The 15,306-nt window shown below is 39.2% G+C and overlaps 1 protein-coding gene across 2 annotated transcripts in view; it reads left to right on the forward strand.

The window, feature by feature from the left end:
* The window catches only part of EPB41L4A (erythrocyte membrane protein band 4.1 like 4A), a 123,213-nt gene that overhangs the window by 33,874 nt on the left and 74,033 nt on the right, over positions 1–15,306 (forward strand). For both annotated transcript variants that reach the window (XM_032095109.1, XM_032095107.1), the window contains one exon: positions 13,278–13,382. In XM_032095109.1, the coding sequence (XP_031951000.1) occupies positions 13,278–13,382 (105 nt within the window). The remainder of the gene's footprint in view (positions 1–13,277; positions 13,383–15,306) is intronic.

Consider the following 15,306-nt stretch of genomic DNA (forward strand, 5'->3'; position numbering starts at 1 on the left):
GTCCAGGCTTTGCCTTAGAAGTGTCAAAGCCACTGACATTACTCCTCCTCAATTAACTGGATGAATGCCATGTGCATCACTGGCATAGTGTTGTAGTCCAGCCAGGCCCAATCTAGATGTGAGTCGTGTATTTTAACAGCATAACTGTGTCTGGGAGTTGGCCGATTTCCTGTTAAAATCTCATGTGTTTTGCATAACTGGATAAACCAAATGCCCTTGAGCTCTGTGTTGTGGCTGGGGTAACTGATCACTACTCCAATGCAACTACTGCAATCTGGGGGACTTGTTCATTTTCATACTGATTGGATACCTGCCTAAAATTCCCAGCAGGTTTCTGACTGAGACATCAGCAGATTATGGCAAGTCAAAACCAAATTTGATTTGTGAAGTTTAACTGAGAGATCTGTGCTATCCTGGTTCCTTTTCATTGAAATCAGATGACTTATGCTCCCAGGAGCAGCTGTGTAGGCTGGCATCCACCGTCTCTTCAGCAAAGGGATGGGGATGTCAAGCACTTTTGGCATCTTGGTGAGAGCTGCTGGATTTGTTACAACTGGGAAGTTGGGTGAGACTGTCCTTGAGGACATTCGTTATATGGGTATTTCAGATAGAGCTAATAGGGCAAATAAGTGAATGCCTTGGTCCTCAGTCATGCCTCAGACATTGTAGTACAACCTGGGGGCTGAGGAGCAGATCCTGGGAGGAATAGTGCTGGGATGAATCTTTAATGTGGTAGATACTGGGCTGACACCTGTTAGGAAATAAAATGGTTGGTTAAGACTTTTATGGTGGAAAAGATTTGCTGAAACCTACTTTGACTTAGAGAGAACTGCACCTTTCAGTGGAGAGGGACAATCTTGCAGTTTTACTGTCTGTGTTCTTTTTATTAGCTACCTGGGATGAAGTTTCAATTCTCACCTTGGTTGGGAAGCATCAGTATTCTGGGGGATGCCTTAAACAATAAAACAGCCTCCTCCACTTCTAAACAAATACAGTTATTTAAAAAACATTTTACATGCATATTGTAACATGTATAGAAAGAGATATATATTCTAATATGGTTTTGGGTGTTGTCTCATGTAACAGTCCTGATGTGGTTGTTGTCAGCAGAGAAGTTTTGTGAGCAGGAGTTCATATCACCAGAAAAGAAAAGGATGCAAAAATTAAAACCTTATATTTTACAAGGAAGGGTGCTTAGTCACAATTAATTCTGGAAAATGAGAGTCACTGACTTCGCCACAGAACTTCAAGAAGCACTACTTTGGTATATCTCATTTAGCAGCCCATTGCCAAAGTGATGAGTATGGGCAAGGCTGAGGTCCACATGAAGCGTCAGACCTTAAAAATTTACAGAAATGGTGCCTCTTAACTAAAATGCAAGGGGAAGCCTAGGGGCTATTACTTTATTAATTTCTGCTAAATATGCTGCTGGCTTTACTCTAAGCAAGCCACATTATTTTATCCTCAACCAATCAGATCAAAACTGAAGGGTGTGAACCTCCTGACTTCAAACAAAAGTTTTGTTTTGTTTTTTTTTCTTTTACTTTTGAATTTCAGTGTGAACAGGATTTTGTCCAAATCACCCAATAAGCTATATTTACTGTAAACAATAGTAATGCTGCCAAAGTCTTGTATTCAACACAGATCAGAGATGAGTGATTTTGGCTTCAGGTTTTGAACATAACCAAATACATTTTGAGCAAGTTAAAAATGAAAGTAGTGATCTTCCATTTGAAATCTAATGGTCTAGTCTGCAGAACATGTTGTGACTTGCCTGCAGTGAAAGAATTGTGTTTGGCATATACAGAATTTTAAAATAATTCACTTTAAAACATGATCGTTTGATGTTCATCCAGTGCTCTGTGGCAGGGTACAGCTGTAACAGAACTGGAGATTCTCTGCTGGAGACTCCTGACAATACACCAGTGGCTTGCCTGCAAGCTCGGGATTTAAAGAGAGAAGTTTTTACAGTCAGCCTTCAGTTTCATAGTTTATTTTGCTTTTATTGCAATCATTGGTTTTTAACTCTGATATTTGGAGGTAGCTGGGACCACTGTGCTGTTTGGATCTAAAGAAAGGTGATTAAGCTCATGAGTAGCTCCACTTTTAGCAAATTTTAGGCTGAAGACTTAATATCTTATTTCTAACATTAATCTAAAATTCTCTGCCTTAGAATTCAGTAATAAATTTCCCATTTACTTAAATCTGAATGAATTATTTTCACATCACCAGTGGATTCTAAACAGATATTGTTGTCTTCTGGTAATAATCAACTCCTTTTTTTCCCTAATGTGAAATATGTTTGTGATTTCATGTCTATAGTCAGAAAGCTGTTTTAAAAGCTGTTTTCCTTCTTGCTTGAGATGTGTAAGTGGGGTCATAGAGTACAGCACATAGGAAAGGATGGCATGCCTGGGGCATTTCATTAACTAACCCCTTGAGTCTGACGCTGCAGATGCTGCAAGGATGCCTTTTTTTTCAGCAAAGTCACAATACTTAGACTATGAGCATTAAGGGGTTAACTGCTTACATCTCTGCAACTTTTGTTACTGAACAGATATATTTGTTAGTTTTGTACTAAATGTAAAGAAAGAAGGATCTGGTTCTGCAAAATTATATGTGCTGTGTTTGTGTATAGATCTTTATGCTATGCGTATTGCTAATCCGCCTATCATCTGGTAGTAAAGAAATTAATCCAAATTTGCACACGAATATAATTGCTTTATATTCTCCTTCATGGAGATGTATTGTGGAGATGCTAATTAAGGTGGGTGGGGGTTATTTTTTCATTATATGGAACATTCTTGTTAACATAGGTAAACAGCAACCGGATACAAAAATGTAACTCTCATATATATAAGTATCTATCATACATATCATATTATACCATGTTTAAGATGTTCAGTTTCTTGAATGTTCCATATCAAAGAATAAAAACCTTCTGCAGGAATAGGTTTCAAACCAAGGTATAGCAGTTACTTGGTTTGTAGCCTTATGTTAAAAACATCTTTCTCCAACAACCTTGATACATTAAACATCTCTTAAAAATGAAGAGATTGTGGTAATTTTATTGATGAGTACGTGAACATGTAAATTGTGTTTTCTGGTTTGTTCAGTTTTCCCATATCATATACAGGCACTTCAAAATATGCTACCCATTTTAGGGATCCAATGAAGACTAAGTAGTGAGAAAGTAGTGTCCTTGCCTGAATCACTGTGATTAACATTGAGTTACTACTTGAGAGGTTTACTTGCTAAAAGGGAAAAAGAATGGAGGTCACAGGGAAAGAAAATCTCACTAAAATATGCCATAGTTTCCCTTAAAACCACACAGAATATTTTGGGCATTACCTTTTCATAGGGAAATAGGTGTGTTATCACTAAAGTTCCTTGCCCAAGAACTTGTTCAGAGTAATACTGACTTTTTAATTTTATCTCTGAGGAAATAGCTGTAAATTCAGTGTGAGAAGCTTGTGGGACTTTCCTGAAAGGAAGGTGCAAGGGAGAGGGTTGTTAGCCCTACTGGAGTTGGTTGTTCTGTTTGTAGGTTTTCTACTCATCAGCTTTCAGACTTTGCAAAGAATTATTTCACAAAGTTTTGTTCAAATCAGTTTAGGTATTTCCAAGAGTGAAACAAGGAGAAAAAGGGCTGTCAAAGAAAAAGAAAACCAGACAACTTTTGTCTGAGGAACAAAAAGAGGTCTTTGCTCTTGGAGCAAAGAGCTTCATTTATAATTGCTGTCAGCATGGTCACTATGCCAGAGGTGTGTTGTTCTCTGTTTTTTTTAAGATATGCCTACAATAAGCCCATTTAAGATGCTGGAATCTCTCTCTCAGGAGAGATTTCCTCAGACTTTATCAGTGAAGTCCCATAAAGATGCTATCTCACACCGGCCCTATCAGGTTCTGGTGTTTCTGGTGCTTGAGTTTGGGCACCAAAACTGAAAACAATTTTCTTGCATTTGGAGCCGTCGAATGTGTCTCTGCGTTACCTGTCCCACAATACAAGAGTGTGGAGAAATTTCCTGTCTTGATTCACGTGGGGTCAAGGGCAAAGTTGGCAGGAGAGAGTGAAGAAATGATTTGGAGGTGGGTCAAAGTAGTGGAGTAAGGATTCAGTGCAATACACAGGAGCCAGTGGGGGTGTCTGGCTGGGGGAAGCAGCACTGTCTGTGACAGGGGGTATGAGCAGGGAGGATGCTGTTAGTGCTCTGTGGAATGAGGCAGCATGCGGGAAAGGGCAAGGAACTGGGAAGTGCTTCGGGAAGGCACACAATAACCCCTGGATTACACGACGGGTAGATCTAATTAAGGAGCATAGGATTGGCAGCCAGGGATGAGCAATGATGCCAGGGAGAAGACAGTGATAGTCCTGTGTGAATTGCGGGGGGGAGGTGAAACAATTCATGGTGACACTGCCACATACACACAAAAGAATGAATTAATGGTTTGCAGGTTCCGTCGATGCTTTCAATTTAAATGTGTGTCACTATTTTAACTTAACACTTCTGTTTTGTTTTTATTTATGTGCAGGGGTATCATTCTACAAAAAAAACCCCCTCTGGCTTGGATTGTGTTTTATCTGAATATGCAGGGCTGGAATCTGCAGTGATTCGGGAACTGACTGACAGCTGAATGATTTGGGAATTGATTGACAGCTGAATGGGGCACTCTTGCTGTGAGTGTGGGTGTGAGGGGCCAGGCAGCACTAGTCAGAGGGTGACAAGGAGCTGGGAGCAGTGATGGATACTTCCTTTTCATCTCCCTCTGCTGCCGCGGCTCCCTGAGCGTCCTTCCTTTCCCATGCAGGGGCTTTTATGTTGTTTTTTTTATCTTCAGTCAAGCCTGTTAAAGTTGAATGCAGCCTAGCACCAGTGAAATGGTAATATGAGCCCATGAAGTGTGTGGCACTGGATAGCATCTCTTCAGGACAGCCAGAAACTCTAGAAGGGGAAGGAGAGAATGCAGGTGTATAAAGTTCCCCATTAGCAGCCATTATGCCCTGCTAATGGGTAGCTTATTCTTGTCCTGGTGGAAACATGTTGACTGCTTTTTTTTTTTTTTTTTTTTTTTTTTTTTTTTTTTTTTTTGTGGGTGGCATTTGCCAACGAGGATATCTGGAAAACTATTTTTAGAACAAAAATACTTGCAGTTTATCCTCCATTGCTCTAATGGGGAATGTCTATAAAACAAAAAATGAAGACATTTTTAAAAAGTCAATCTTCAATTTTATTTTTTATATGAAATTCCAGATGTTTATTATGAGACATTTCAATGAGAATTAAGTTTCCAGTAGAATGAAATCAGTTTTCTGAGAAGCACCATGGCAAAGATGTACAGAAAATGTACGTACATTTTTCAGGGTAATACATGTATTCCTTTGCCTTCTGTCTGTCAGCAGTGCAGAAGTAAGTAACTTGGTGGTGTCAGCCCAAATGAGAAACTGAACTTCATCAAACTGGAAATAAAACTTTTAAATATTAAAAATGATCAAATGTTTGGAAAAAGCTTTTTGGGATGTGAGTGGCTCTGTGTTGGGGCAGGACTCCCACAGGTTTGTGGTGGAAGAGGAAAGTTCCAAAGATCCTTGTGCTTTGAAAGGCTTGTTGAATGGAGAGAGCTACTATTTTTGTTTTTTGTCTTTCTTCCCTGAGTCTCTTAGTGGCTCTTTCTATGCCAGAGCTAGGGAGAAAAAGTGTCTCTGTCCTTTCAAGAAATATATCCTCTCTTTGTCTTTTCCATTAGTTTTGCATCTGAGAAGATTCCACTGTTTCTCTTGTAACTTCTGCTCTTGTAATATCTCTTGACTGATAATAAGACAGTTCAATTAGCAGAATCAAATGATAAACAAAATCATGCTAACACCACTGCTTTTGAAGAAGGAAAACATAAATTATTACATTTTTTTTTAAAATTGAGCTTGATAGAGGCTTCTAAGGGTGAACTGACTTGAAGATGAAGATTTAAGCCTCTGTGTTGCATTTGTTGTAGCCCTTACTCTTGAACATGGGGATTTGGAAATACAGGGTTAAAATTTAAATTGAGAGTTTACTTGGGAATATCCATCAAAAGTTGCTGACTTCATGACCAGAATATTGAAAAGACTTCAAGAAATGAAGTGCAGACTAAAGGAGGGGAAATAGAAAATGGAGGGGATGACACAGGTAAAGCCAGAGAGTAGCAGAAATAACTATCCTAAGAAAAGCAGAAGCAACTTGAAGGCAAAGAGGTTAACAAGGCTGAGAGTGGGTGGTAAGCAGGGCACCAAATTTGGGCTTTACTGAGGGAGAGAGAGCATGAGAAGGCGGTTTGGTTTTTGCTCAGTCTAGTGGAGCTCTGTACAAACAAGCTTCTGCAGGTATGCTCAGCTCTGACAGTACAGCTATTCATTCTGAATGAAAAAACATCAAAATAAAGGATTGGCAAGAAGTACACTGACCTTTTCTCCTTCCCATTCTTCTTGCTCCTAAAACTTCCCAAACAACACAAAAAACCTGCTCACCATTCTACCAGCTAATAGTTTGGGCCAACTTCTTGTAACAAGACAATAACTTCATTACTTCTTTGTTTAGCAGCTGCAGTAATAGTAAAATCCCTGAGCAGTTTGACAGAGTGAGTGTCTAGTCTTTAACTGTCAACATTTTCTCTTTCTGAAAGCCTTTTAGAGTTCAACTCTTCACTGACACTCCCTTGTCAGCCTTGCACTTAAAGCAGTTAAGCAAAGCAAGTGACATATTTAAAGTCCCTGTGCTCTAAAACTGCTGTGCATAATGAGTTTAATATATGCTCCATGAAAATGCATGCAACACCTAATTTAAAAGAGGTGTTTAAAATGATGGCCATAGGAAAAGATAGAGATATTAGAATAGAGGCTTTGGTACCTCAAGTGCCTCCCTTCGGCACAAAGGCAGAAATCACAAATAGAAGGAATAGAACCAAACATACCAGGACTAGATGTCTGACACAAAATAGATTATACCTATGTATTTATTCCTCAACTGATATTTTGTATGTACGTTGACAAAACTAGCATGAGGAATATTGCCATAAAGAGCATAAGAAATACAGGAAGACAAATAAGGCAAAAGAACTGAAAAGGGGAGAAAACAGAAATCAAGAATGCCAAAATGACCAACAGCAAAAATGGACTTTAAAAATTGCAGCAAGATTATATGAGAAAGGTTTCAAGAAAGACTTCAATGACTGGAAAAAGATTTGCAGAAACTATGTCATGAAAATTACCTAGAAAACAGGGGGTGCTTACTTTATTTAGAATGAATGTGCCAAAAATTCTAAACTTTATTTAGAATGAATGTGCCAGGGCAATACTTCCACCAAGTGCTCTACCATGGGTTGCTCACTTGCCTCTCCTGACAAGAAGGTACACCAGGTCACACATCTGAGTGTGAAGAGCATCTTCAAAAAGTGGAAAAACAATAGTAACCTACATCTTCACCATTCCCAATGGGTGGTTGTATGCTGTATTTTCAAATTTCTTTAGTATTGTCATAGTTCCTTTCTTAGGTGTAGAATTATTCAAAGTACATGAGAATGATGGAAATGCTCATTGGTATTCAATTCTTCAGAAAAGATCTTTTCTGGGAAAACTTGAAATGCATTATTGTTGGTATCTTAACTCATCTGTCATACGGTGAATGTAGATGCTAATGAACTGGATAATGTTAATATCAGGGGATAGATTAGTGAATAGATCTTAAAATAAAATTTATACGGCTAGAATTCCTCCACACAGAACTAGTTGCTGCCATTTTGTACATTACAGAGGAGAGATCAAATTTAAAGCACTAGTAAGTATTTAATTAAATTCCCAAAATTTAGTTGTCTTCCCATTACTTATTTGCTTGCTCTGCTTGCTCTGCTTGCCCTTTGTTGTCTTCAGTGGACTTTGATTCCTGCTTAGAGCATTCCTTTTAATGTGAGTGCAGATACAAATTGCATTGCTATACCATGTAAATATAAATATACTTGCTTATATCTTCTCCCCAAAAAGGACCCCACTGAACTGAATTAATTTCCCATAAGCCAAACATTTTTAAAGCATCATTTCTTTAACTTTTTTTCTTCTATATTTCAGAGTCAAGTAAATCAGTTTACATCTATCTGTGACAGTGCCTCAAAGTGCACTCCAGCCAGTAGTTACAAGGGGAGATGGTTAACTGGCTGGAGCCCACGCTCCTAGGAATGTATCCCTCTCTTAAGGAGTTTGCTCCTAAGCATATAAATTTGCGACAGATACAATAGTTGCAAAACCAGGAAAATATGGTGCATCTTCAGATATTTTTTCTAGAATAGCATTTTCTGACTGGAATGCAATGGATTGACCACTAGTGAAAGCTAAACTAGTCTACAGATATCTTAATATACAGCATTTAGAATTCAGTGTCATCTGTTGTATGCAGGCAGGTCAGACACTGTGTCAAGTTCTTGGGAACAGTGATAAGGAGGTCTGTGCCTGTGTCCATAAATCCGGGGAATTCTCAGACAAAAACCTCTGAAAAGAGGTTGGCATGTCTGCTGCCAGTGAAATACAAGCAGAGAGGCAGGGATGGATTAGTACATTTTGGATGGTTCATTTTAATAGTGTATACTTAGGGCAGCCTGTGTTGTTTCATTTGTAATTGTTAAATTCTTAGTTCCTGAAAGTATTTATTTCTGTTCTATGATTGTGCTGGGGAATGCCTTGCATGTATAAAATAACACTAATGTAAATTCTTCTCTGGACATGCATTCTGGAAATTAAGGTTAAGCTGTTTTGTCTAGGTGAATATTTGTAAATGTTTATTAGCATTTTTAATTTAAAGATTTTCCTCTGCTTGAACATGTGGTATGCAAATTGAGGCCTGGGTGGCTGACTGCCTTGGGGTAAAGGGGTCCTTATTCTGTGTTGTTAAAAACCAAGATCTTTGATTTCAGAGCTTCATGCCTTGCTGCTTTTGTCAGGGGAAGATGATGAAAAACTGCAGTAGTGTCTAGTCTTTTCTGAGCTTGAGGTAAGGGGCAAGAATAGGCCAAAAAGAAAAGTGAGAAAATGCTGTTTAGATACACATGTTTCTGCTCTGTATCTGTTCACTCTCATGTGTGATTGTGTGCTGCCTTTGTGCATAATTTTAATCTCTCCTTAGTAACCTTTACCTAGGGCAAATACTGCAGTTTGGTCTCTGAGGAGGCTGCATTGCAGGGGGACTCTGATGGGGGAAGGCATCTCAAAAGGCAAATGTTATATTCAACCAAAGTTCTAAGGGTTTTTTTTTTTGGGCAAAGGCTCATGAATTCTTCTGCATCTTCCTTATTTTTTGGGGGGGTTGTAGGAGGTAGAGTGTGTGGATTGGATTACTTTCAGGAGAAAAGCTTCATGATGTCTGTTCGAACTAAAAGGGACAATGCATTACACTCTATTCTAATAACAAGAGGCTTCACTACCCTATAGCACTTTTCCTTCAAGAAAGGGACTAGCATCCTACTGGGGCAGAGATTTTGTCTTTAAATTCAGTTAACGTCAGTAGGTAGTTCTGATTTGGCCTCCACTGCTCTGTACAACACAAGAGAGAAAATTAAAAAATACCCAACAAGAAAAACCTCACTGGAGCAAAAAAGCGGTGAGCTGTGTGAAAGATAAGAATTTCTGGTGTCTAAATATAGAGTAATATGAATATGTTAAAACACAGTACTCTGTGTACTGCTTTTAAAAGAATCATTTCTATTTGATTAAGAAAACTACAATTAAATCAGCTTTCTCCTGAATGGTCTGGCTGTCATTTTCTTTAGCCAGTATAAACCTGCCTTTCTGGTTTATGAAGCCACAGTGCTAACATGTAAAGCAAGATGTTATGACTCATTGAAACAATTCTTTGTTCTCTCTTGAAAGCATTGCTGATGGTGTTTTCAAATGTACTTGGGTTTACCCCTAAGAATGCAAACCTTTCGCAAGTCTGAGCTTAATGCAAGGCAGATTATGTAACTTTTGCAATGCCATATGATGTGAATGTAATACTTTCAGCGTCTTTGACAGTTTTGGTTTCCAGCTTTGCTGAATTTTCCTGTAATTTTACCAGGGGAAATAAGATGGCTTCTCTTAGTTTGCAAAACTTTGTACAAATGCAGTAAAAATGTGTTTCAGGACTGAGAGGTAGTTACTAAGGGATTCATCAGCAAAACTGCTTTCTTGACTCGTCTTGAAGACGCAAATTACTTGCATGAAACCCTGAAATCATGTGGCTAAAAATGAGAACTTCAATTGAAAATGAGGCTGTGGTGGTTTCTCCAAGGGTCAGTGTTTTACCTGGACAGTGCTCTCCAGTGTTGGGAAAATACGAGGTTAAGGAAGGTGAGGTTAGAAGGATGTGAGGATAGATAGGTCCTGGCTCACATCCGGGATGTTCCCTTGCAAAGCACTTCTTTGTGTTCATGCAGGCTTTGCTGAAAGATGTGAGAGGGATTGGCAAAGAGGGCTGTGGAGACTACAGCATGCTGAAGGTAACCGAAGCACTGAGCACCTTGTTGATGTAGAGGTGGAGAGCCCCCAGCCATTGTAAGCTGGATGGTTTTGCTCAGTCTTTCCTCACAGCTAGACCACCTGTTTCTGCAGGACCTGCAATTGCTGAAGTGTTAACTGAGCTGTGTCAAAAGAGAATAGATTAACAAGCATTTATGTTTTCTCTCTGCCTAGCAGTATAAGTAAAAAGAAGTTAAAAAGCCTTTTATCTCTGAAAGGAAAGAAAGGAGGCTTTAATTTCAACCAAAACAGGTCTGATATGTACGTATTTCTTGGGGATGACACACCAGCTTTAGTGTCCATGGAAGGAAAGCTGTCCCAAAAACTCTTTGTGCAGTCCTCAGCTGAATGAAGCAGAAGACTTCCAGCCAAGAAGGGTAGTTGTATTCTAAACTGGTGCAGAGTCATGTAAGTTGAACTCCTGTAAGGCTTAAGCTTCTTTGATTACTCCCGGGATTGTGTACTATTATTGTAAGATGCCTGAATGGGAAATTGACAACTTCGTCTTGGTGGCTCAATCAGTATTTCTTAGTGCTGTTAATAAAATCAGCTGACACTGTGAATAATGGTACTGGTCAGACAAGGAGTGGAAAGCTCATTGAAAGCAAACAGATTTGAACTTCACACAATCACAGAAGGTGAGCAAGGCTTGGGTGGGCACCACGCGATGTGTCCTGTGAGCCATGGTGCAGGCAACTCTTTTTATACCTTCTGCAAGGGTTTACTGACCTCACTGTGGTTAACTGTGTCAAAAGCCATTGACTCTGAGTGGCTGATGGTGGAGATACTTTAGTCAAAAACGTTCTTTGAATGTTTAGTACCCAGCTGGAAGTGTTGCCATCATTTATCTGCAAAGGTTGTTTGGAGTCAGGGCTGCTTGTTTATTTTGAACTTTCCTTGTGTCTGTTTCTGAAGATGCCTGTTCAGTCCTAGGTTCCCAAGACATTGCTGTACTGCTTAAATGATAATGGAAACAGCTACAATGGTGAAGGTATTTGCCTTACATGACATAGAAACATAGAACATTCCAGTTGGAAGGGTCCCATCAGGATCATCAAGTCCAATATATGAATGATGAGATAACGATGTCCATTTTAGTGGGATGTCTCCTCTGCTTCTTTTGGATAACAACTAATCTAAAAATAAAACGAGCAAGGACAATTACATTTCAGTCTTAAATCCCCACTGTCTAGTAATCAAACCTGTATTTTAGGTATTTTTAAGGTGTGTTTTGTTTTGTTCCATCTTTTTGCTGCAGTGCTCCTGATGGTCACTCTATAGCTTGTCTTGCCTTGTTCTCACAACCTAAGTTCAGTTTCTTGTTGATGAAACTGATGATAAAATCAGTGTATTGCTCTGCTTTATCCAACTTGATAAATTGAGATTTAGTGACTTTCTGCTTAGCTTAATCATGTGTCCCTCCAGATTGCCCTCTGTTTTGTGGCTGATCATTAAGGCTCACTGTACATGCTGAGGGAATATGTAATTGCAGTCGCTTGATGTAAACAACCACTGTGATGGATTTAGACAAAGAGAACCTTTCAAGTACAACTCCTGCTTTAAGCAAATATATAGTAAATCTGGTGAATAGCATGGATATGCGATTTCCAGCCTACCAGAGATGTTTACCTTGTCATGGCTTGCTTAGTGTGTGAGTGGCCACCTGAAATTGTTGTATTGTCCCTGCTCATGGGATTACTTATGAATCCTGACCAAATGCACCTGCTGAAAAAAAAATAGATCTTCACCATTGTGATGTGATTAATATTTCACCAGAAAAGATAAATTAAAGGATTTTTAAATCAGTATTATTTGCCATTTTGATTTTGAAATTATTTGCTCATAGACTAGAAAGTGAAACAGCACAAAAAATATCCCACTAGAAAGTGAAATAGCACAAACAATATCCCACAGCTTCCACTTTCTTTTTCTTTTCTCTGTAGTGATTTTACTACAATCTAGTAGTTTACAAAATATGAAGCAGCTAAGCAAAACCTAATTGTGAGTTATGTCTGTATTTGCTTGTGGAATTTAGGACTGTAATAGTCAAAGGCTCTGACTGATTCTGAGGGGAGATCATTCTGTGTAATTATTCTCCATCTTCCTCATCTATTTGTTGTTCACTGCCAGGCGAACCGACAAATACGAGGCATTCAGGTGGAAGTGAGCTTTTTATAGAGCATTCTCAACAGCACTGCTGTTTGCAATATTGTCCCCAGCATTGTTTGCAAATACTGTCGTAGATACTTAATGAAGTGCTATTCAAGAAAACAGCGGGATTATTTCAATTCAGGGTGTTGGACTGCTCCCCTTTCTACTATCAAAAATATTTTACAACAAGTAAAACCTAACCTTCTTTACAAAGATTAGTAACAGAGAAGTTAATGATGTATAATTTAGGTCTTAAGGGCAGTTTTGCCTCCTGATCTCCATTGTCAGAGTTTGAGTGACAGGTCTGTACTGGAAGGGTGAGTGTGATTTGAAAAATGCTATGTTCACCAGAACTGTGGAATTTTTGTTTGTTTTTTTTGTTTTTCTTTTGGTATTGTGTAACTACTACCTTACCAGCTTCCTAATAGTATTTTACAGAATTATTGTTTAAATGTGTAAAATATTTTCATCTGTACTGCTGAATTGTTAAAGGCACTGGGAACTTCCTCAATTTTTTTTTAGACAAAGCTAATTGAATGCATGAATGCCACTGCATATAGCTGACAAAGGCAGAGCATCTTTGTGAATAGGCTCTGTAAATTCTTTCCCACAGAAGTCAACGAAAGGGTCGGTTGTCCTGGGCTACGTATTTCGTCACTTAAACCTGGTGGAAATAGATTACTTTGGACTGCGCTACTGTGACCGAAGTCATCAAACGGTGAGTAAAAGACACAGCAGATTGGATTTGCCATGTATAAAATTTACCTTGTTGTGCTGTTTGCCTGTAAAGCATTAGATTGTCATATTTCCCCTAACTTTCACTGTTTCCTGGCTCAGGTTTCCAGTAATAATTTCTTTTGTTTGTTTGCAATAAATAGCTATTGGAATAGCTATTAATGTCTTAGATAGGAACAGAATCAAACACTAAATGTTGTTGAAAACTAAATCAAGAAAGTAAAAAGAGTAAAAACGTATTCTATGCAAGTAGGATTGATATTTTTTTCCTCTCTAATACTGTGCCCTGCAGCCAGTGCCTGGTGCTCTGTGCCCTTCAGCCTCACTTGGCCCTGCAGTGCCTGGGAAGAAGTGTCCCTGAGTGCATCACAGTGCAAGCTTCACTTGCAATGCTCCTGAGCACCTGGTTCAGGGTGTGATGGGCCATGCTATTTTCACTCTGCCTGAACCATCTCTGTGTCCCTGAGCCCATGCTCTCTAGAGCCTCTGAGACAGGGACTCACCCACACATCTGAGGCTTTTTCTACTGGGAGATTACCATCCTAAACAGACAAGAAGAAGGAAGCCAGGCTGAGATGTTTCAGCCAAAGCAGGCAGTCTCTTGCAGCGCTGGAGCAGCCCCTCCAAAGGCTTGTGCCGGATTGCTGCTGGCAGAGGTGAGGAGCAGGGAGTGCTCAGCAAGAGGAACCAGTGCTGTATTCACAGGGTGGTCTTCATATTACCTTACAATTATGAAGGTAATATTGCCTGGCCTATGGCTAAGTTAAGTCAAGCCTTTACAGTTTGAAGCTAGTGTTTTGTGATGATAGCACTGCACAAGACCCTGTTTCATCTAAATACAGTAATAACATTGAATTGGCTAAATATTTGCCAATTTCTTCTGTTAAACAGAAGTTGATCACGTAAAGACTGAATTCAGAACAGTGTTAAGCAGAAGGTTACTGATTGCTACTGAGAGCTACAGACTGCCCCACTTGCTGTATCTTAATTTCTGTGCTGTAGTCCAAACATTTATGGATTCAGTTCCTTGATAAGCTTCTAACCAAGTTTCATTCCATGAAGATGAAAGCCAGATTCAGCTATGAACCAAAGGTAGACTGCTAAAAACTGTAGTTTTAATTTCCTGAGGAATTTGAGGTGTGAATGAAGAGCAGGTAGGTATTTTTTGCTCTCCAAAGTGTTTTCCTTTTTCCTGTGGTTGCAAATAAAGTAAAAATGGCTGTTCCTGGGAATATTTCCAGAAGCATACACAGGGTGTATTTAGTGGTATATATGACAATATGTATATAAAAAGGATTGCATCTCTATTGTGAAAGGGACACATAAAAGCACATTTTAGTGCACATCCTTTTGTTCTACTTTTTCTCTCATGTGGTGCTCCAGTGTTGTAAATTTAATGTTACCTTTAGGCTTTATCCTCTGGCTAGCCCAAGGTCAGGAAGCTACCGTGATTCTTGATTTTTCCCATGGATTAGGAAGGTGTTTATCCCACTTCTGTCATTCAGCTGCTCTTGCACCAACACTGGACTTGCCATGTGGATACGGGCCCTCAGCTGCATGCCAGCCTATGGAGTCCACCTGCCCTGCCATGTAGATGCTGCCACAGTGACTGGCCAAGTTTGTGCTGCTGCCTTTGCACCTGGGCCATTTTGTAACCAGCTGTTGTGAAAAAGCCTGTTCCTGTTGTTTGGCTGTGTCACGATAACGAAAAGTTGATGCTCTTTCATCTAAAAAGTTCATAAATGAGCCAAACAATGCTACTGTGTGTAGTTTTATGTGTTTTGTGATGTGTGGTTTTATGCTGCTAGCTTGCTATTTTTAGTGAAATCTTATAAGCTCATAAGAATGGACAATATAATGGAAAGTTTTCATGCACCAAACAATACCTTGTGCTTTAGCTGTAAACA

Source organism: Corvus moneduloides, chromosome Z (assembly GCF_009650955.1).
Source record: "Corvus moneduloides isolate bCorMon1 chromosome Z, bCorMon1.pri, whole genome shotgun sequence".
Classification (NCBI taxonomy): Eukaryota; Metazoa; Chordata; class Aves; order Passeriformes; family Corvidae; genus Corvus; species Corvus moneduloides.